Source organism: Impatiens glandulifera, chromosome 1 (assembly GCF_907164915.1).
Source record: "Impatiens glandulifera chromosome 1, dImpGla2.1, whole genome shotgun sequence".
Classification (NCBI taxonomy): Eukaryota; Viridiplantae; Streptophyta; class Magnoliopsida; order Ericales; family Balsaminaceae; genus Impatiens; species Impatiens glandulifera.
Genome location: NC_061862.1, coordinates 152,146,371 through 152,168,710, shown reverse-complemented (window position 1 = coordinate 152,168,710; position 22,340 = coordinate 152,146,371). Strand labels below are relative to the sequence as shown.

At 28.5% G+C, this 22,340-nt stretch overlaps 3 protein-coding genes across 3 annotated transcripts; 1 reads left to right on the top strand and 2 right to left on the bottom strand.

Annotated features, from left to right (window-relative positions):
- Positions 1-676: 676 nt before the first annotated feature.
- LOC124911351 (alpha carbonic anhydrase 1, chloroplastic-like) lies at positions 677-1,877 on the bottom strand. The gene is made up of 6 exons (XM_047451823.1): positions 1,802-1,877; positions 1,491-1,711; positions 1,328-1,428; positions 1,159-1,261; positions 907-1,080; positions 677-810 (listed from the first exon to the last, which is right to left on the bottom strand). Exons 1-6 carry the CDS (start codon positions 1,875-1,877, stop codon positions 694-696), a joined length of 792 nt encoding a protein of 263 aa, XP_047307779.1. The 3' UTR covers positions 677-693.
- Positions 1,878-3,185: 1,308 nt separating this feature from the next.
- Positions 3,186-7,299, bottom strand: LOC124915596 (alpha carbonic anhydrase 1, chloroplastic-like). Its single transcript, XM_047456355.1, has 6 exons — positions 7,175-7,299; positions 6,877-7,094; positions 3,951-4,054; positions 3,762-3,864; positions 3,509-3,676; positions 3,186-3,414 (listed from the first exon to the last, which is right to left on the bottom strand). The coding sequence occupies exons 1-6, from the start codon at positions 7,254-7,256 to the stop codon at positions 3,286-3,288; spliced, it is 804 nt and encodes a 267-aa protein (XP_047312311.1). The 5' UTR covers positions 7,257-7,299; the 3' UTR covers positions 3,186-3,285.
- A 10,689-nt stretch (positions 7,300-17,988) lies between these two features.
- On the top strand, positions 17,989-18,750 carry LOC124915577. The gene has a single exon (XM_047456331.1). It carries the CDS (start codon positions 18,128-18,130, stop codon positions 18,599-18,601), a length of 474 nt encoding a protein of 157 aa, XP_047312287.1. The 5' UTR covers positions 17,989-18,127; the 3' UTR covers positions 18,602-18,750.
- The last annotated feature ends 3,590 nt before the right edge of the window (positions 18,751-22,340 follow it).

Sequence of the window (22,340 nt, the reverse complement as noted above, 5' to 3'; positions counted from 1 at the left end):
CTCTAAGACCTAATTACTATCTTAGTCAGAAGGCTATCATCTTGCATCATATTCATTTTCTGTCAACCAATTTTATATTCTTTCGACTTTTCCTCTTTTGTATGTTTTCGGGAAAGAGCATGGCCACGTTGAAATTAACGATATTTGAAACTACTAAAGATAAATTATAGGTTTTGCATACATTTAACAATAAGAGGTCCAAAATTCCAATTAGGCTCATTAATTTGTGATTTCTCCATTATTTTATATAAATGATCAAGTATTTTTTACTTTAACCATTTTTACACAAATATAAAACTAATTAAAAAATAATAACAAGTAAATAATATATACTTTTTAATTTATAAATTTTAATCTACTTTTTTTTTTATTATAAATTTACAACAGTAAGAGTTTACTCTTTTAAATTTTTATCTAAATCAGATTTATTAGTATTTTATGATTATAAATTTTTAATAATTAACTTGAGATTTAACTATTCTATCAAATGTCTTATTTTATTTATACCTTTGTTATGTTTTTGATTAATCAAAATATTTAAAATATAATATGTACCATTATTAAAAGAGACGATCATATAGCAAAACCAATTATTACACTATATCTATTGAAGTAAAATACTAACTAACATACTCTATTTTCCTTAATTTATTTTACTAAACTAAAATACAACCACTAAAAATAAATTTATAACTAATTTACTTCCACGTGTCGTAAGTTGATTGGTTGCACCGGCCTGAAGTTGGATTTGCTTTTTGAATCCAACGGTCCTTTCAAAATTTGTATCTGCTTTTTTGAAATTGATCTCTCCTGCATTTTTACTTCTCGTTACTTAAAAGAAATAAAAATATTTAAAAAATAATATTTAATTAATTTCCTAGGTATTATATTCAAAAAAAAAATTACCTTAGCTAGAAGTGTCCAAGTAATATTTTCCACACATGGAGGAGTAGTAAGGGATCCCATATAACGGTAATATTTGCCTTTAACATTTTTAGGTACAATTTTTTCTACGTCTATAACTTCTTCCTCTATAATTTCTTTGTGCCCATTCGCAAGCTCAACAAATTTATCTTGAATCTGAAACAAAACGATTATCGATCCAATTCGTCATTTATATTTAATTTTCATTATTCGTGTCTTTAAATTTCATTATACCGTAGAGAGGAGGGGGTCTGCCTTTCCAATTTTGTACAAGATTCCAATAACTGCCTTGCTTCCATCGGCAGCTACATGGACCATATGGCTCTCGGCATCATATCTTCGATATATTAAATAAAATGTTAAAATATCGAGTTAACACCTAAAAAAGGTATATATTACGTACTGGACACCGTTGATCCTATGTTCAGATGGTGTATGCCAATGCATTTGTGCCAATGTGTATTCTTTCTCATTTATATGGAATTTTCCTTCTCCCAAATGCAGCTGCATTATTATTATAAATTAATTTCTTAAATATGATATAAATAAAATAAAAGAATTGAGACCTCAATGAAGTATTTATGGTTGATAAGAGTAGCATTGACGATGGGAACATATTCGGTTGACAATGGCGCCAAGTTCTTGTTGATAAGAACTTGATCGACCACAATATCTATTGGCGATTGTTCTTTCCCCGTCCTACATTTGAGGTAAGCTGGATTAATACTTCCCCATTGATATGGACCATTTTTGTTGCCGCTGTACGAGATTTCAGGACCGTGATCCTCTGTTATATCATTATTACATGACATTTGATAAAAACATTTGATTATCGTCATTGAGATCAAACAAATAAGTTATACATGCATGTACATACCGCCATTGACAATGTTTCCGTGGATGAGGAGAAGCAAAGCTATTGCGAAAATGAAGGTAAAAAAATGTAAAGCCATATTTAGTTGTTGATGATCTTTATATGTATTTTCTCTCTTAAGAAAACATAGAAATCTGCATGGGAATTATACATATATGAAGGGTTATAAATATCTTATATATATGCGGTCAATATTATAGATCTATTATTACATTTTTCTATTTTTTCCCATAAAAAGTCATAAGAAGACACTCAACTACTTAAAAACAAATACTTTTGATAATTTTAACACTAAACTATTATATATCTTTATATTATTTTAAAAAGTGTTAAAAAATAAAATTAAACAAGTTACCCATAGGGATGATCAGCGGATTTCGAGAACGAGGGATGTGTTTACCATCTCTACCATTCTACTTCATATATTTATTTTTATTAACTTTCTCGTTCCGTTCCGTTTCGGGAAAGGTCACAGAACACCTTTATATCATATTCTCGAAAAACTCTAAACCTTACTCCCTACAAACAAAATTAAGTTATAAAAACATTTTTTTAATATTATATATATTGTAATATATTAAAATTTTATATTATTATAAAGAAATAAATTTAAAATTCTTATAAAATATAAATAATAAATATGTTATATTTATAAGAGTGTTCGGGACAGAATCTCCGTACCATCCCCGGTCAACTACCAGTAAAACGAAAAAATTATTTCTTACGAGATAATTCGAATTGAAAATCGCGGGTTAAAATTATCGTATGTAGTTATCCATGTATATTCAACCTGGAGTTAAATATTATGAGATTGGAAGCCTCTCATATTCAAAGTTTTAATATGTGTGTTTAGTTGCATAATTTAGATATTGTGAGATGTTGAGTTGGATATATTTGTGTTTCAACCTTTTCATATTTATTTATTTTTTAAATAAGTATGTATGACTTTTACTTGAACTTAAAAATATTTTAAATAAGAATTAAATTTGTAACTTTTAATCTCTTAAATATAAACTTTTATTACTTAAATTATCATATTAAATAATATCTTTTATATATATATTAATAAATTTAATAACATTTTCGATTCAAATTTATTTCTAAATAAAGACTCTTTAAATATATATATATATATATATATAATAGTCTTAATTTCATTCTTAATAATTTTTTAAAAATTTTAAATAATCAAGATTTCATTGCTACAAACCATATATTACTGCTAAACACGCATAAATGGTCAATTTTATAAAGTTAAGGCATAACTTTATATATATAACTTTCTTTTGGGTTTAGATGAAGAAAAGCCTTGCAAGTAATATATAACTTTTTTTTAACTACAAAATAGATAAATATGATAACCATTTTGACTCAATTAATGTATGCATTAGAAGTAACATATTATTATTATTTATTTTTCACAACCCATAATACATTATGTTTCATACTTATATTCAACTTAATTGACTTAGATTTTTTTTTTTAATTCAAACCAATTCATCGTACATTTCGACATGTCGCGAGTTGAGTGGCTGCAGCGGCCTGCAATTGGTCTTGCATGTTGTTTCCAATGGTGCCTCCAAAAGATTTATCTGCTCTTTAGAAATTGATCTTACCTGCATTTATATACCTTTGTTACATATCATCAAAAATAATAATAACAATTTCTATATATTATTTTTGAACCAAATAAATAACTATAACAAGCACCTTGCCGAGAATAGTCCAATTAATATCTTCGATACACGGAGGAGTAGTAAGTGAACCGACGTAACGATAGTATTTGCGAGTCTTCCTTCCTAATTTCTTGGTGTTGAATTTCCCAACGCCAATATCTCCGCCTTGTTCATTCGCGAGTTCAACCAATTTATTTTGCATCTGAAACATTCTCAAACAAATTGATCGTTATTTTAAACACAATTTTTTCTTATACATTTTGAATTTGTATTATGTGGGTGGTTACCCTAGCGACGAGGGGATCGGCTTTTCCGATCTTGTATAAGATTCCGATAACCGCCCTACTTCCGTCGGCAGCTACATGGACCATATGGGCCTCTGCACCATATCTGCAATATTTCAATTTGGATTGGTTTAGGCCCATTGGACTGTATCTTAGCCCATTTATATTTATAAATAATAAAATTAAGATTACTGGACTCCATTGATTCTGTGTTCAGAAGGGGTATGCCAATGCATTTGTGTCAAGGTATAGTCTTTGCCATTTAAATTGAACTTCCCAGCATTTCCCAAACGCAACTGCATTATCAATATCAAAATAATTATTTCAAATAAATTATTTTATAATATTACTAGTTTTTTGAAATCAGAGTTCAATATATATTTAAAGGTCCAAATATGAAATTAGGGCTCCCTTGGACAATTGAGATTTCGATTCTTTTTATCAAAACATCATTATTTGATGCTCTTTATTGTTAAAATTATATAAAAATAGATTTTGTCTTACAGTTTTAAAGGTCGCTCGCTTATTATTTATGTAGAATTTATAAATAAAAAATATATATATCACTAATTTTATTACCGAATTTCAGACAAATGAGAGTTTTAACTACCGAATTTCAGAGAAATAAGGGTTTTGATTACTGAATCTAAAAAAAATGGTAGTCAAAAATTCTCACCTCTATGAAATTTGGTAGTTAAATTAGAGACATGCATCTTTTATTTATTTATTTATTTATATCACGTCGATAATAAGTTAACGTGTTTGAAACCGTTAAAAAAAATCTAATTTTTGTATAACTTTAACTATAATTTGCTAAAATTACGAAGTTTAAAAGAAAATTTTCGAAATCCCAATTACCCCGATAAAGAGTCTTAATTTATCAATTCAACCATAATTTAATTTAAGACTTTGTCAATAAATCCAACTAATTTTTTTTTTCAGCAAACTCTTTCAAAATGGGTTGTTTGTAGGTAATATTTAAATAATTATAATTAGTAAAAAAAATAACATTTTCTTAGAACAAAACACATGTTAGAAGAAGCTGCCAACACAATGGACAAATGTTAGAACAAAACACCAATTAAATTAATGTGAACAACCTATAGTTAATCATCACATCACACATTCAAAATGTAACTCATATAGTTCTAAATCCTAACAAATTATTATTATTGTATTTTAGTTAATGCTGTCAAATCTTGTCATTATCTTTAAGAACAACCCAACAAATTAATAATCAACTACAACTTAATTATACATTATAATTCACTATTGACTATATTTTTAAATTTACTTTCATTTATAATTATGTATCCATATAACTTATTAATTAGTACGGGACTCCACTCCACTAGAATGTCTACACCTCGTCTGACCGGAGCATATAAATAAACATGCTCGATTTGTTATTATTATTATTTAAAGTAGAATAACTCAAGATTTCATTGATCATTGCCCTATTTAAATGAAGATGTTATGATTGAGTTAGTTAGTTAACTATAATTGAAATAAATAAAATAAAGAGGAGATGGAGAACCTTAGAAAGTGGAAACATCAAGAAGATGACAAAAGTAGATGATAGATGCAGCCAACTTATCCTCATTGTAATATCATTTTCACAAATCAGTCACGGATTCACTCAATTATTACTATTAATTAATTAATATATATTATTATTTTCTTTTATACATAATCACTTTGAGAATATATATATTATGATATCTAAAACAAAATAATTCATGAGTTAACATAGGCATAAAAAAAAATTAAAAGACCTAAGAGGGTAATTTTAATTCAATTTTCTTTTTTAAATATCAAAATTATAAATAATTAAAAAAATCCATTAAAAGTAGGATTCTTTGTAAAGAAAAAACAACAATTCAAAAGCAAAAGAGACGAAAATAAAATGTGAGGGACATTAATCCACAGATAACATATATAGTTATTTATGTGACACTTTATTTAAATTACTTTATTTAAATTGGTGGAGCATAGTAAGTGTGATGGAAGATGATTAGAGAACATTTGTTTTTGTAAAATAATGGTTGCTTACTTATATATCTTGATCAAATCAATTGTACTAATTAAATTAATTATATACCTCATTGCACACTTATTGCAAATACTCAATATTACTTAACAACATAATTTCTGATAATTGCCTCATTAAAGACAGATTTAATTATCTTTATGAATGTCTTTATAGTATTATTTTTTTGGTTTGATATATATCAATTAATTTAAACTCATACTTAATTATAAATATATTGATCATTTGAAAAGTAATAATCTTGTTTTAAATCATAGAGTTAATTAGTGTAAGTTTTCATGTACTTTGATTAATTCAATAATTATTTACACACACATGAATCATAATCTTGTACTTCTTAAATATGATTTGGTTACCTTTTATTTAAATCATTTTTAAATAATTAACCATTTTTTCGCATATTTTCTCTTTCGTCACATCAATTTATTTTTTTTAAAATTATTATCATTATATATTATATATTTATACAAAAATTTAATTTAAATAACCAACCAAAATCCAAACAATGCCATATTTTACGAGAATTATGTCATTAGAATGCAACCAGGTCCTCCGTGACCAAAATCTCTCGGTGTCCCTCACAAGGTGGGATATAATGCTTAAAAAAAACAATTTTAACCCTTTCTTTGAGATGACACGGGATTTTTGGAATTTTTGTTACGGAGAACCCTGGCTGCACTAATATGATCCCAATAAATATAAATGAATCGAATCCAAAAATTATAGTTTTTTAAAAATTAGTTTAGCTAATTGACCTATTATGTAAATAAAGTGTCCCTGTTAAGTTGTATTTATGTAATAAAGTAAAAAAAAAAAGTGTTAACTAGAAAACAATATAATTTCGTATACATAGGTAGGGCCAAGGCCTAGGATTAGTAGTGAATCATCCCTAATGAAAATAATTAAATATGTATTTACTTTTCTCAAAAAGTTAGCACAAACATAGTTATATACAATAATCTTTTAAAAAGTTATTAGTGATAAATAAATAAATAAAGATGAAATAGTGGTATAATTAATATTCAAATAGCTGACTTTATTAAATGTAAAAAGAAAAAGAAAACAAACCTCGATAATGAATTTATGGTTGATAAGAGTAGCGTTGACAGGGAAGTAGTCCGTTGATAACGAGGTCAAGGACTTGTTAATAACTGCTTGATTGACGACAATATCAACCGGCGATTGTGTTTTTCCGGTCCGACATTTAACATAAGCCGGGTTTATATTTCCCCATTTGCCCGGACCGTCGTTGGTGCCGCTGTACGAGAATCCAGGACTTACCACCTCTGTTTTTTTCAAAAAGAAATTATATATTATAAAATAATAATAATAATAATATATGATAATATTTATATTTAAGACATACGGTCATAAGTAGCATTAATATTTCCATGGAATAGAAGAAACAGAGTTATGTAGAAGATGAAGGAGAAATCATGAGAAGCCATATATTTGATTTCTTCTTTTCTCTCTCTTATGAAAACATTGTAAAGCATTCCATATATATATATATAAATAAATAAAGGGAGTAGAGCTGTAAATATATAATGTTTCCATTTTTTTTTCGAAATTATATTTGAAATTGTGTTTTTTACCAGACATGTGAAGGTTGATAGGTTGTATGTGGGGGAGGGAGAAGAGGTTGTATACGTGGAGGAATTAGAGTTAAGAAGTTTTAAAAAAATAAATTTTAAATTGAAATTGAAGAAAATAAGTGAGAATTAGGGATAAAACGAGTACATAGACTTGTGTTATGTCTATTTTTTTTAAATTAAAAAAATAAATAATGAATTAAATTTAAAAAGAATTAAAAAATTAGAGTACATGTAAACTTTTTATTGTAAAAAAATATTTATTTATTTCAAAATGGCCTTAAGTCCAACTCAGTTCTAATATAGATTTACACGTGTGCCTAGGAATAAAAATAAATTATTTATTTAGTTTGTTATATTAAAAATATAAAATAATTTTATTAAGATAGTTCACAAGATAAACAAAGTAATAAAAGATCTTAAATAAAAACTTTTTATTATAAAGGTGGAAAATATTATTTTGAATCATGCTAATTAAGTTTAGCTTTTATTTACTTATAATTGGAATTTAGGCCTTTAAAATTAAAAAAATTATTTAATATTTTTTAGCTATATTTGGTTAATATTGGCATAAGAAACTATGAAGCAATTTAATAATGTTTGTATTTTTTAAATTAAATTAATGTGTTTGTATTTGAAATTTTTTCCAATAGTTTAGACTATTAAGATTGAGGGTAGCTGTGTATTATAAATGATATTATGATTTGTTTTAAATATTTATTTTTGGTGTTTCACTTTATATATATATATATATATATATATTATTTAGTACTCTTTAAAAAGACAAACCTATTAATTTGACTTTCTATTATCATATATATATATATATATATTAAATATTTATGTTGTATTGTTTGTGTTGGTGTTATTTTATTTTATTTATTTTTTTTTTTTTGCAAATTTGTCATTTTGTTTAAACGATGTTTTTTTTAATGAAATGAATTTTTTAATATATATATATATAAAAACTTAATTCAATTAGAGAAATATATATTTTCGGTTTTCATCTTATTCTCTTTTTCATGTTTTTTTATTCATATATAATATTTAATAATAAAGACACGGACCAAATGACTACTATAAAAAGAATAATGTGTAAGTTTGTATGAAATCTTATAATTCATTGTTTTGATCATAATGTTAAATGTTTTAAAGATTAAAGAGGTATGAATATTCGAGATCTTATTTCATTTAGTAAGGCCCTTTTATGAAAATGGTTTAGTAGATTTGCAACGAAACCGAATAATCATTGTGTATCGATAATCAGATGTAAGTATAAACCGTATGGTAATGATTGATGTAGTTGGTTCACCAAAATGTCTAATTATTCAGTAGGGTATAACATTTGGAAGGAAATTTATTCTAAGTAAAAAAATATTCATGAGCAGACTAGATTCATTGTGAGGGATGATTATTTGATTAGTTTTCGGGACGACATTATGTGTAGTGTCAAAAGTCTTGTTATGACGTGTCATGAGCTTGCTTCTATTTCTATATGTAGAAATGTCATAGTTAATGACATGTTTGATCATCGGTCTAATTATTTTGCTAGTCGAATTAGATATAGAAGGAGATTAAACATTATGAAAACTTCGTCCCATAATAGATTTTTTCTTTTGGTATGACACAAACAAATGTCTCCGTCTAAACAAGACGTTATGCTTTGGCAAGATATTGATAGTTTCCATGTGAAACATTTATACATGTTGTGTTAAGATGATTTCATATAACTTTGTTAATAAAAACTTTGGGAGTCAAATATCTCGTCTTTTGGATAAAACGTTATTCACGGTGAAATTCTTAAGGATGGTATGTGCACGAGAAAATATCATATTATGGTTAGTCGTATGTGTCACGAAAAGGTTAAATCGTCAACTCACTTATTTTTGTATTGTCGATGGGTGATTACTTTTTTGGAGTCTTTAGTGGAGTATTATTGGAATTCATTGAGTGATGCCCGAGTCTTTGGTAGTTACTGAGAAGTTTAGATTGATGCGGCTGAAATGAAAATAAAAACCTCTTAATCAACATATTTGGGTTACCATCCCAATTATGTTTTGGTGGACTATCTAGTTGGAGAGAAATTGTCGAAATTTCAATTATCGTAGTCGTTCGATGTGTATCATTCATAATGCTATTATTATGACGCTTTCTAGGTTCTAGAAATACAGTATAGTATGTCGTAGGGGTGTAAACGAGTCAAGTCACTCGTAAGTCGTGAGTAGCTCGATCAAAGTTCGGCTTGAACTCGGTTTGACCGAGCTCGAATAGCTCAATCATAAAATCGAGCTCAAGCTTTATATTTGTTATTCGTGTAGCTCGCAAGTAGCCTGTTACATATATTTTATATTTTATTATATAATAAAAAAAAATCCATAACTTCCATTCTCAAACCCTAAATCTCTCTTCCTATTCCATTTCTAAACAGTCAAATACATCTCTATCTTCTCCTTTCATTCCCGATTTCTCTTCCTTCCATTCCCAAACAATCAATTCTCTCTTCTCCTTCCATTTTCAAATGGCCAAACCCCTCTCTCTTCTCCTTTAATTGAAATGACCAAACCCCTCTCTTTCTTCTAATTCGATCATCTTTTAGATTCTTTCTCCATCAAATCAAAAGACCTTAAAACATCTATTTTTGGATTATACTAGCTATTAACGAAGCATCTTGTTCATTGTTTTCACTATTTCATATTTTGAATCTTGTAAAATTTGAATATCATTATATGAAAGTGCATCGTATTGGTGATGAACATCTTTTAAATATTTATTTTCGTTTATAACTTTTAAATAAAATATTTATAATTGAATTATTATCATTAAATTATGTGATGAATATTTATATTTCTTATTCATAAATAATGTTGTGATTATATATGTAGTTTGTGAAATATGTATTATATTATGTTTGAGATATTATTTAGTTTAAAATTATAATTTTATTAATAAAATATAATTTTCGAGTTTTCGAGTTCAAGCTCGAATTGTAATCGAGCAGAGTTCGAGTATAAATTTTGATACTTAATCGAGTTCGAATTCGAGTATTTACAATGCAATTCGAGTAGAGTCCGAGTAGTATGGTACTCGACTCGACTAGTTTACACCACTAATCTGTAATTGGTCTTCTCGAGTAATTACGGGCTCAATAATTTATTAAGTACCGTTTTTTTTTTATTTTTTATTTTCATTTAATATTTTTTCGTTGTGTTTAAATATTTTTTATTTTTAATATAAATTGATCTTTTTCAAAGAAAATATATTCAATAAACTAATAAAAAAATTAGAACAGATTGAGCAGTTAACATCTTAACTGATGTGTTTTTAGAAGTTATATAATTAACTGTCACTGTTCTAGAACTATTTTAGAAACAATTAAATAATATTTAATTATTATTTTCTACAACTCAAATAATATTAAATAATCATCTTTCATCAAACTATATTATTTTTAAATTATTTGATCATTTCTGTATAACTCCAAACCAAACAAGTCCTTCAAAATTATTTTGTTATTGTTTTTAACTTATCAGTTATCTTCTGACTATTTTCTCTAGCTTTATTTCAAACTGACATAATTAATTTATATACAATTAACCACTTTAATAATAATACTTTTATAGTCAGCAAAATTATATTAATAATTTATTGAAGAGTAAAAAACTTAATTTAGTAGAATAAAATATTAAAAAAAATCAACTTTCCTTGAGAAGTGATGTTGGAAAAGATACAAGTAGACATATGTGTCAACCCTATCCTAGTTTTATGTTTGCTTATCTAAGCTAACCTATGTTTTGTTATTTGTGTAAGCCTTTTTCCCATGTTCCTAGTTTTAAATAAATGTTATATATTTCAATGTTACCTAAATATTTATATATTTCATTTTTTTAATTAAAGCCAGAATATCATAATAAATATAATTATCATTACAATATGCTTAAAATTGAGCCATTAAAGGCTTGTTATGAATGGTGCAAACATGTCATCATATCAGATCATGGCTCGATTCCCATTTTAGTTATGTTATGGTCTATCATTTGGTTGTAGCGAAAATAACTTTTTACAACCGGATAAGGTTGTTGCAATGAGTTCTATAGTACCCTTGACTCTCGTTGATGTGGACTCTGGAGTCCCGACATTTTACTTCGATTTTATTGTGAAGATGTTCGACGAGCTCGAAATACATTAATTTTTGTCTTACTTTTTGACATTCTTAGTTGTTTGCTTGGGCTTATCTTTTACTTAATTTTCCTTTGTATATATATAGTTTGTACTTATTGCTTTTTTGCATCTTATTTTATACTGATATTTATTAAGAAAGAAAAAAGAAAGTGAGGCAATAAAGGAAGGCTCAATCATTTTGGTTGACATTTGTGAAATTTTGGCATCCTTTTGTTTGTCATGGTTTGTGATGTAGAATATTGAATGTGTGAAGAAGAAAGCTTGTGAGGCAAATAAATTAAATGAATAAATTTTTAACTATAATTCAATTTGATCCTCGATCAAAAGAATGAATCTTCGGAATTGAAGTAAGACATGTTGAGACAAAGCACATTTTTTCATTAAGGGCTCTATACAAACGAAAACGTTAATCATATTCGTTGGTTGTCCGAGAATACTGAAATCTTTTTCATTAAGGTAAAAAATGATGTAAGTACTGGTGGTGCATTGAACTGTTTTTGACCACTTTGAAGAATACATTTAAGCTTTATATATTTTTCATAATTAATTGAAAGGATAAAAGTGGTCCAAAAGGCAGGAGGCAAATGTGCCTATCCCCTTAACATTAAATAATTCCCCGCCCCCCACAATATGTGATAAAACAATGTAGACTGTAGGCATGTTGAGAATGGAGTGGGAACTCCACTAGCTAACTAATTGTGTACACAAAGAGAGCACATTTGACCCAATTTAGAACACATATTTCATATTTCCATAACATTTTTTTGTTTTTTAAAACATTTTTTTTTTGTGTATATCTTATTCGGATGTAGATTTAGAATCTAGATCTGATGAGAAAGATCTAATGTTTTGATATTTTCGAGAGTAAACTTCAATGTAAAAAGAAGTGTTTTGAAATAAAATTACTTCATAGTCTAAGAATAATTGTAGGCTTCACAAGAAGGAATAAATAGATTATTCATGAGATTTGGTGATCATGTCTCCTATATATATATAATATTTATGGCAAGAAACACGTATAGATATTTTTTGTAAAGATAAACAAATGAATAAAAATTTAATATAATAAAAGTTATGATGTGTTTTTTAATAAGTTAAAATACAACAATTGATACATTCAAAGCATGAAAATAAATAATATAAATTGAATATCTCATCCAAAGCATGAAAATAAAAAATATAAATTGAATATCTCATTCAATCAGGATTATCATACACTCAGGTTTCAAAATCTCTGCATTCTAGTCATATGAAAACCTGAATCTAAGAGACTGAACATTAACTTCGATGTGAATTTTATAAACTTTGTGTTATTTGTACGTTTCCTAACCCTAATCCTTTCTCCTTTCTCGATTTGTTTGGTTCAATAATTGACAAACTTTTATGAAGTTCGCGAATTAGATTATCTTAAAGTAACATTTTTTTTTCAATTTCCGACCTCATCTGGCCTCATTTTTCTTATTCTTAACTAATTGGATCGGGATTTGAATTTATTTAAGTCATAGTTTCTTTCATTTAATGCAATAGACTTGTCTAAGCTCAACTACAATTCAATATATGGTAATGGAGATTGACACCTACGAAAATGATGAGATATTTGAAAATTATTAATTGTATATTTGCTACGTGAAATGACCGATTTTTTAAGAAAACAAAAATATCTTTTGAGAATATTTTTGAAGTTTATTTTGGAGTGCCCATTTTGTGAGGTGCCGGCATAACATGTTCTGGATAATTCCTTTTGACCCCCACTATATATGGCCACAAATCACTTTACAATTTCTTTTTAATTAATAATTAATTAGTTCAACAATCTTTTCAAACCTTTAAAGTGGACTGTTCAAAATTATTTTTATATGGTTATAATTCATGTGGTTGGTTATATTTGTATTTATTTATATATACTTTTACAATTTCTTAGTTATATTTAGTGTAAATTAATTTTAGCTCCTAATTTAAAAAAATATAGTTACTTTATTAAATTCTCATATTCTTTAACTAGGGTTTAGTTATATATTGTTGTAAGATTTTAAATTCCTTTAGGGTCTTAAGTTATTATACTCAAATTTTCAATTTTAATAAAAATAAATACTATAAACATAAGACTTTCAATAATAATTGGTAATATAAACCGATTAGAATTGACAAATCCAGAAAGAAATTGAGAAACATACTATTGATTTTTATAAGGTAATGACAATATATAAGACTTTTTTGTAAGATAAATAAATAACCATATTGACTTTTATAAGCTAAATACTAAACAAAATAAGACTTTTCTCCCAAAAAATAAGACTAAGACAAACAATTACTAGTCTATCAATTAGGACGATGGAAACAAGATCAACAACACGGTTGAAGAACGACGACACGAAAACTCGACGATTGTAACTTCTTTTTTCTTCAAACTTGAAAATTGTGGCATTGTTCGTTTGGGATTATTTCATTAACCATAACCCAAAAATATCACTGCATTTACCATATTTTTATTGTATCATTCAATTTATTAATTAAAATATTAAAATATTTTTTATTATTATATATTAAACCCTATACATCTTTTTACCAAATAAAAAATTACCAAATATTTAAATATGCCAGTTATTTAAATAATCCGAAATGAAAACCTATCATTTTTTTTCTTCCACGAGACATGTTAACACTGGTCATCTCTAATGATTTATCAGGCCTTGTTTGGTTGGATTTAGGAATGAAGGGTTATGATGGGCATTTGAAAAGCCCAAACAGAGCTTTACATGGGCTTGATCCATTTGATTGCTGTTAAAACATCTATGTTCTTACAACACCAGGCCCATTATTATATTTCCCAATATCTTTACTAATGGCCCAATATTCATGTCCTACTTTTTCTAATGATTCATAAGCTACATCATGAAACAATGGAAAAAAAATAAACTTTTTTTATTTCATTTTTCCAAGAACAAATGGGCTTGTCTGGTTCAAAATCATTGTCACAAATCAATCTTAAATAATTATGCAAAACATAAATAACTATGTATCAATTCAGGATTTGGAGATAGGCTTAAAAAAGAGTAAAATATAAGTAAAATATAGGGTCATAATTCGGTTCGTTTCAAGTTGGCGAGTTCGGGTTGATAGGTTAATAGGTTGCACGATACAAATCTGAATTGACATGTTTAGTAATTCGTGTCAAAATCTCTAACATGAACCTGACTTATTTATTTGTGATTGACTCAATTTACCTAACTCAACTCGAATCCAACTCGATATAACTAATTAGCATATCTATGTGTCAAATTAAAATGACATTCAACACAAAACAAAAATGAAGTTACATCACAAATTTACTTACAAAATTTTCTACAAAAGAAAATGAGTGAGTAGAAAAAAACACAAAACTCAACAAAAAAGAAACTTGAAAACTAGTTATTATGTCTACTTTGGGTTATTTCAGGTCGACCCAATTTTGACATGTTTATTAATCTAGTTAAACAGATCAACCTGATTTTGACCCGAACAATAAAATACATGACCCTAACTTGATTTTTTCGTGTTCAATTCGGGTCGTGTTTTCATACCGGGTCCAAAATTGACTGCCCTAATAAAATAGTGAAGTAGATTAAAAAAAATAGAAAATTAGAGAATAATTTGTCATTATTTTATTAAAAGAAAAAAAAATTGAACCCTTTGTATATAACTATGGTCAAATCTAAAACAAATCATTTATGATACTAAATATCAATTCAAACACAATTTCATAACAATCTCAACAAATATCAAAAATACATATTTGAGAGAGTTTTAACAAATTCAACTTAATACAAATAAAGAAGTATAAAAAACAAACAAAACTCATAACAAAAGTGTGTACAACAGAGAAGAGAGTTAAAAGAAGAAATTAAATGAATGAAGGTTACAATTTAGTTTAAATTATCATCCCTTAATTATAGCTTAACAAATCTAAAATATCTATCAATTAAATCTTCTAAGATTAAAACTTGAAAAAGTATAAAACTAGTCCAGTCAAATGAGATGTATAACCTATAAACATACAAAATATCAAACACCTAGATTAGAGTAGGATGACAATGAGACGGTTCACAGGGGAGAATGCATTTATCATTTCCGTCCTGTTTTTGTTTCGGGAATTTTTTAATACCATCCCGCCCCGTTCGGCTTCGAGGAATCCCTGCGGGACACCGTTTCAATAAAATTATATAAACAGAATTTTTAATATAATATATATATATATATATTGAAATTTTATATTATTATAAAGAAATAAAATTACAACTATGAATAAATAAATATATTGATGATTTTATATATTTAATTATGTTTATAGTGTTCGGGGTAGAATCGGGGTGAGATCGGAACGGAGACATAAATACCATTTACGTCCTATCCCGTTCGATTCCGAGGGGAAACCGCTCCAAACAGAACCATTCGATTCGATTAGCGCGAAACGGTTTCAAATTGGCATATAAAGAGTTGTCTTCTTCCTTTCTATCATTAAAGAGGAACATGACCAAAAATATCATTTTAAGTTCAAACGCACCACCACCCATTGTCCCACCAATTAACCAACCCAATAAGATGAGAACAATGATATTAAATAACATTCATTCACTTAGTGAATCATGCATATAATTGAATGATGTTATTAACTTCATGAAATACCCTTGATAGAAAAAGGAAAAAACAATAGCAAAATATGGGTAGAAATGAGGTAAACCAAGATTATTCAATATGGAGGTGCCGGCCAACATTATTTGTTTTAAAAAATGGTGCAACCTAGGTTGACAAGTCAGCAAGCATGCATGGACCCTTTTGGCCCTAGTCGGTTAAAAGTTGGAGAAAATGAGAAGAATTTTAAGATTGGATTTTGAGTGGTAGTGGTGGACCTGCATTAGGAAGAATGGGAAGGGAATATTTGTCTTGACATACAAGGAATAGCACGGGTGATTGGTGCTCTTTTGACGTGGTGTTATTTCAAAATATCGAAAAAATAACCAAAATATCTTTAACATGTCATATTCTAAATCGATAAAAATATTAAAGTATAACTACATGAAACAAGGTCTGGTTTTTCTTATTCAGGCCAAAGTCTTTCTACTTGGTCACAACCCACTCTTCATTCCAAAAAGCTATAAACCCTACAAAAAAAGCATTTATAGACTAGAAAAAGGATGGATGATGAAGCATGCATGGTTTCAATATTTAGAACCAAATTTCAAACTGGGTAATCCTCCAATCGAATAAACAACTGAAATGCTTGATTTCAACCAAAGATACACTGCAATATCAAATAACTAGAAGAAAAAAAGACAGGTCAAAGACAGTTAAAAGAGGCAATTTTATATTGTGGTAACCCCACTTTATAGATATTGCATATAAAGATCTACCACTTTGTGTGTGTACATGAAGATACTTCTTGAAACAAACATTATTTTATTAGTCTGCATAAGACTTAAAATCATTTATGAATCAATTTCAAGTTTACTGAACAAAAAAATACATTGTTTTGTTTAAATGAATGCGAAATCTCACAATGATGGAGACATGTATTTGATACCTATCCTTTTGGTTTCTGTTTTTTCAGTCAGATTTTCTTTAAAAGAGGCAATATAAATATCTATCCCCACAAGCATTGAATAGTTAACAGAAACCTACCTCAAAAAAGCGTGTTTATTACATCATTCAGCACTACCAAATCATATCTCCCCATTTTTCTGGGCATTTCTCAAACTATGGTTAGTTGGTTACAATCTCATTCATTCCATGAAAGATTAAAACATTGTTGTTTAGAATAGTCAATAATCATCAGCAGATTGTTAACCATCACCATCCAAGCCAAAAAACAACTCGAACTGCAGATAGCTAAAACATGTTAAAGGCAAAAAGATTGAACTCTTTAAATGATGTGTAAAGTTTTGAACTAAGAGGCTGAGATATAGGTTCGATTCCCACTAAGAAAACGACATACAAATTGAAAGAGATGTAGTAACATCTGAACTAAAGAATTGAGATAGGAATCTAAACAATTATAGTAAGCATTCATACACTACAATTCATTATGACGTGGGTTCCATCAAATGAAGCTAGTAGTGATTCTCAATTTCCTTAAGCGGTAAAAGTGGTCTTGTGTGAATAGTCAACTTTACCACTATGACACACTAATGCCCATTGGCAAAAAATTCAAATATAGATCCAATTATAGCTTCAACAATTTATGGGAGGCATCAAACATCATGCTTTGTTTATTACATGTAGATTTACTTAGAAACAGAAAGTTTCCACTTTGAAATTAACAAATGACATTTTCTTTTTCCACTAACTATCCCGCGTGTTATTCAAATTTCCACCATGGTTGTGTGTAGTATATCTCCACAATTCAGCAGTGTGGGTCCAAATTGGCATTAGTTTTTTTTCGTAATATTGAGCTTGTATTGGGTCACTTTCGGGTGTATCTTCTATAAATACAAGACACATCTTTAGCTCATTCCCAACAAACTTAAACACAAATAAAGAAACTAACCACAACTCTTTTACACAAGAAAGTCACAATGGGCAATTGTTTGGTTACCGAATATAAGATTATCAAGGTCATGAAAACAGATGGAAAAGTTCTTGAATACAGAGCACCCATCAAAGTTCATCAAGTCTTATCAGATTTTTCTGGGCATGCAATATCTGACAAACTACCTGTTGTCAGTCATTTGTGTCTAGACTTTGATATGATTGTTGATCACCTATACTACCTTCTACCCCTTCCAGTATTGCCAGCAGAGGAAGAAGAAGAGAAAGAGAAGAAAAGGGTAAGATTTTCGAATCCCCAAGATATAGCAGGCCAAGAAGGCAGTGGAGTTGTGAGGATAAAGTTAGTCATCACCAAACAGGAACTGGAGATGATGTTAAGCAGAGGAGCACTATCACTAGATGATATGATTTCTCATCTTCAAGATAAACAGAATTCATCCAATCAAGCTGAATTGTCAAATAAAGGATGGAAACCTTCACTAGAAAGCATACCAGAATGAACTGGTTGATGATCATCTCCTTACCTAGTTTCACTACTAAGAAAATAGGCATATAGATCAAACATATTGAATACTACTTTGGTTATCATAGAAGAAACTGAAATATATATATATCCATCTTGTTTTATGCTTTCTTGTTATGTATAACATGTACAAATCTGCACTCTTCACTTCTTGACTTACAGTATAACACACTAGATAGAATTTACAAGGAGAAAATGAAATCGTGATTTATCTTGCAGAAAGAAAATCAATTTAAATCTGATAATCAGATAAGAAACACTATACTCCAAATGGGGCATTATCAACTACAAGAAAGAAGAACATGAACATGCTGAAATTTCTCAACTTTAATTAGTTTTATTTTCATTGTCATTTTTATTTTGTTCTATCACCGGGTTTGTAATTACTTCTCATTTTTGTAATAATATTTTGAAATAATTTTATAAAAAAAAACGTAAAACCAAAATAAATGTAAGTTGAATTGAATTGGGGGTGTGGAGTAGGGTTATATTTTTTTGTAAGAGTAAATAGATTATTGAAATTTGTTTTATTTTTCAAAAAAATAATCATGTATAGTGTTTCTATAATTATTCAATACTCCTATTTGATAAGTAAATTGTTAATAATTCTCTTTTAATTAAAAATAACTAAAATGACATCTCAAAGTCATGACCCCAGTTGAAACGCTTTAAAATAGAATTGAATTGGTGAATTTTTAGTCATTTAAGTTACTATTATCATTGGACCTAAGTTGTTGGGTTAAGTAAATTGTTCAATATCAATATAAAGAGATGTAATAAAGGTTTGTAAAAATACTTATGCGTATAACATATTTAGGAAGATAATTGTCTTTTTGGGTTTTTCTGATCCATCCCTATCTCATGTGAATATCTGGAAAAATCCACCCAATTTTGGTTTAGATTGGTTCAAGGAGGTTTTGAATTGTCATTCAAGTTGATAATAGTGTAGCCTTCTTTTTTAACTAGTAGTCCAATATTTGAATACCTATATATATATATATATATATATATATATATATATATATATTCAATAAAAACAGTTTGGATTAAAACTTTCATACTTATTTATACCCTTTGTATAAGTTCATTCAACCCCTAATAAATTATAGTTCATATTGAAGTTTACACTTTGTCCTGAAGTTTACCCAAGGATCTCATGATTTTCTTCTTTTAAAACACGTAGCTGGTGACATCGTTGTTGCTCCGAAAGATCTTCCCAAGGAATCTTCACAATCTCAATTATGTTTTTCATCTTTGTTTATATAATATTGTCTTCAATTCCTTTATTGATTTTATGAACTTTTATTCATAGTTTTATCGAGGATCAAGTATATAGAAAATAGAACATGTGGAGCTCATAGAGTACCAAGTGCTTAATAAGTTCTATGAATCAATTGTTTTTCTTAAATTTTAGCTTTCTTAAGTACATGAGAATGATTATAGTTTCTTGATTGCAAAATAAAATGGAGGAAAAGTGAAACTACAATTAATTATGATACCTTTCTTGAATTTCATCATGTCTAGAATTGTGCTATTTCATTTGAGTCATTTCAATCCACATCATCAACAATTTGGGCTTGTATGTGTTCCTCGTCAAAGTTAAATTTTTAATATCATCAGCCTCAGAACAAAATTGGGAGATTCAATAAATATCTTGAGAAATATTAACCCAATTACTCTATTTGATTGAATTTGGTTGCTTTTGTAGTGTAAAACATTATTTGACTATGTTAGTAGAATTTGTGCGAAAAATGATTGAAGAGGGAAAATGTGAAAAGGGTATAAATGACTTAATCTAATTGGTTGAAAAAAAAATATCTCTTCATACTTTTTGTTTTTCCAATCAATAAGCACGTCTTTTACTTTCCTAATTCTTACCTTATTCTCTCCTATCATTCATCAACATTTGCATACAAAAGAGAATCACATCAGAATCACGATTGTCGGCACGTTTGGCACGTTCGGCACGATCAGCACGGTCGACACGTTTGGCATGTTCGGCATCAGAACGGGCGCGCGAAATTCGGTTGTTTGATTTGGTCGTAGGTTACGAGAAACGTGGTCACATTCGGCACGATCGTCGGCACATTCGGCACTATCGACATAATCGGCATGTCTGGTACGTTTGTCTAAAAATTGTTCCCTTGTGTCTCGAATATTGGACCGGGAAATCATAAATACAGTCGATAGGGTTGTTTGAAACAAGTCTGGGGTTGTGATGTCTCTAGGTCATCGATTGCTTTCAGTTCTTAGGTCGTTGGGTTGTGAAACATGGTCATTAGTTGGCTAGTCTACGGTCATTCCTGGTCGTAAATTTTTATCGGTTGTAAATAAATTGGGTTTGGTTGAGTTGTCTGCATTCTTAATTTGCTACATTCCAGCTTTTCTGCTAAGATGGGGAGAAAGAATAAGAATAAGGCAAAAGAAGTGTATGACTTTGTGGAAATCGATTCAAATAAGAAAACGATAGATGAAACAGGAAAAAAAACAGATTTCTGAAAACCAGAAATGCAGAAACAGAGCTCTTAGAAGATTGAGGAAAAAATGCAGAATGAAACTGAAAGCTTGAAGCCTGAAATCAAAAATAATAAAATGTGGAAGGTTGGATACACTGAAAGGTCAAATCTCTACGGACTTAAGAATCAAATTGCGACATTGTTGTTCCAAGCAAAGAAAATAGAGATTCTGATCAGCAAAGAAAAAAACACAGCAAACCACTATCTAACTCAATATTCACTATCTTCGGGATTGGAACTTACTAAAACAAGAATAATACAAGAATATAGTTAGTTGGTCTGTGGAAATAATGAGGGAACTTATGAAATGCCCAAAAACCAAGACATATACTATCATAAGTAATTTCAGTTGAAAAGTTAATGAAGTCTGAAAGAAAAATGCAGGACAAAAATATGAAGATGGGGAGAAATATAAAAGCAAAACATACTTGGGAGATTTTAAACCAAAAGTTGAGATTTTTAAATCCCCTTTTGAGTTTAAATTACCTATTGAAGGGGAGGAAAAAAGCATTAAAGAATGAGAAAATGTAGTTGTTGGGAACTACATAGGTATGAATCGTGTATATTTCCTAGTCACTAAGGATGTTTTGCTAAAACAATGGGAGCATATGGGACTGGAAAAGGTATCAACAAATATTCATGATCTCTATTTCTTGAAATTTAAGTAGGGAACAAATCCGGAAAATATTATGAAGCTGGGACACACATATGTTGGGTCAAACTGTATGAAGCTGAAAAAATAGTCCAAAGATATGAACCTACTCAACAAACCGAAGGAAATAACTCAAATTTGGTTCAAACTAAGAAACATTCTAGCTCATATGTATAACGCAGAAGCACTTAGCTATTTCTCTAGTCTATTGGGAAAATCATTATATATGGACTCAATAACGGAGGAAAGCGAACACATCACATATGCTAGGATAAGCATTGAAGTGCATCCTAGAATCACTTTACCAACAAAGATGACAGTAGTTGATAGAAGAGACAAACCCATAGACATGGATATTATGTATGAATTGAGGCCAAACAGATGTACGTTCTGCAATACTTTTGAACATCCCAGTAATAAATGTGCATAAGCAATTGAAGAACAGAAGAAAAAGTTAAAAGTTCAGTAGCAAAATGAGGAAGCTGAAACTGAATAATCAAACAATCAGAATGAGGAAGCTAAAGATATAGATGTAGATGATGGGAATG

What these genes read in the sequence shown, in the direction of transcription:
- LOC124915577 (XM_047456331.1), top strand. Translation starts at nt 18,128, where the DNA reads ATGGGCAATTGTTTGGTTACCGAATATAAGATTATCAAGGTCATGAAA.
- LOC124911351 (XM_047451823.1), bottom strand. Translation starts at nt 1,877, where the DNA reads ATGGCTTTACATTTTTTTACCTTCATTTTCGCAATAGCTTTGCTTCTC. An exon ending in ACCATAAATACTTCATTGAG is followed by an intron (nt 1,429 to 1,490) that starts GTCTCAATTCTT and finishes ATAATAATGCAG; the next exon opens with CTGCATTTGGGAGAAGGAAA. An exon ending in CATAGGATCAACGGTGTCCA is followed by an intron (nt 1,262 to 1,327) that starts GTACGTAATATA and finishes AATATATCGAAG; the next exon opens with ATATGATGCCGAGAGCCATA.
- LOC124915596 (XM_047456355.1), bottom strand. Translation starts at nt 7,256, where the DNA reads ATGGCTTCTCATGATTTCTCCTTCATCTTCTACATAACTCTGTTTCTT. An exon ending in TATTAATGCTACTTATGACC is followed by an intron (nt 7,095 to 7,174) that starts GTATGTCTTAAA and finishes TGAAAAAAACAG; the next exon opens with AGGTGGTAAGTCCTGGATTC. An exon ending in ATTGGACTATTCTCGGCAAG is followed by an intron (nt 3,415 to 3,508) that starts GTGCTTGTTATA and finishes ATATAAATGCAG; the next exon opens with GTAAGATCAATTTCTAAAGA.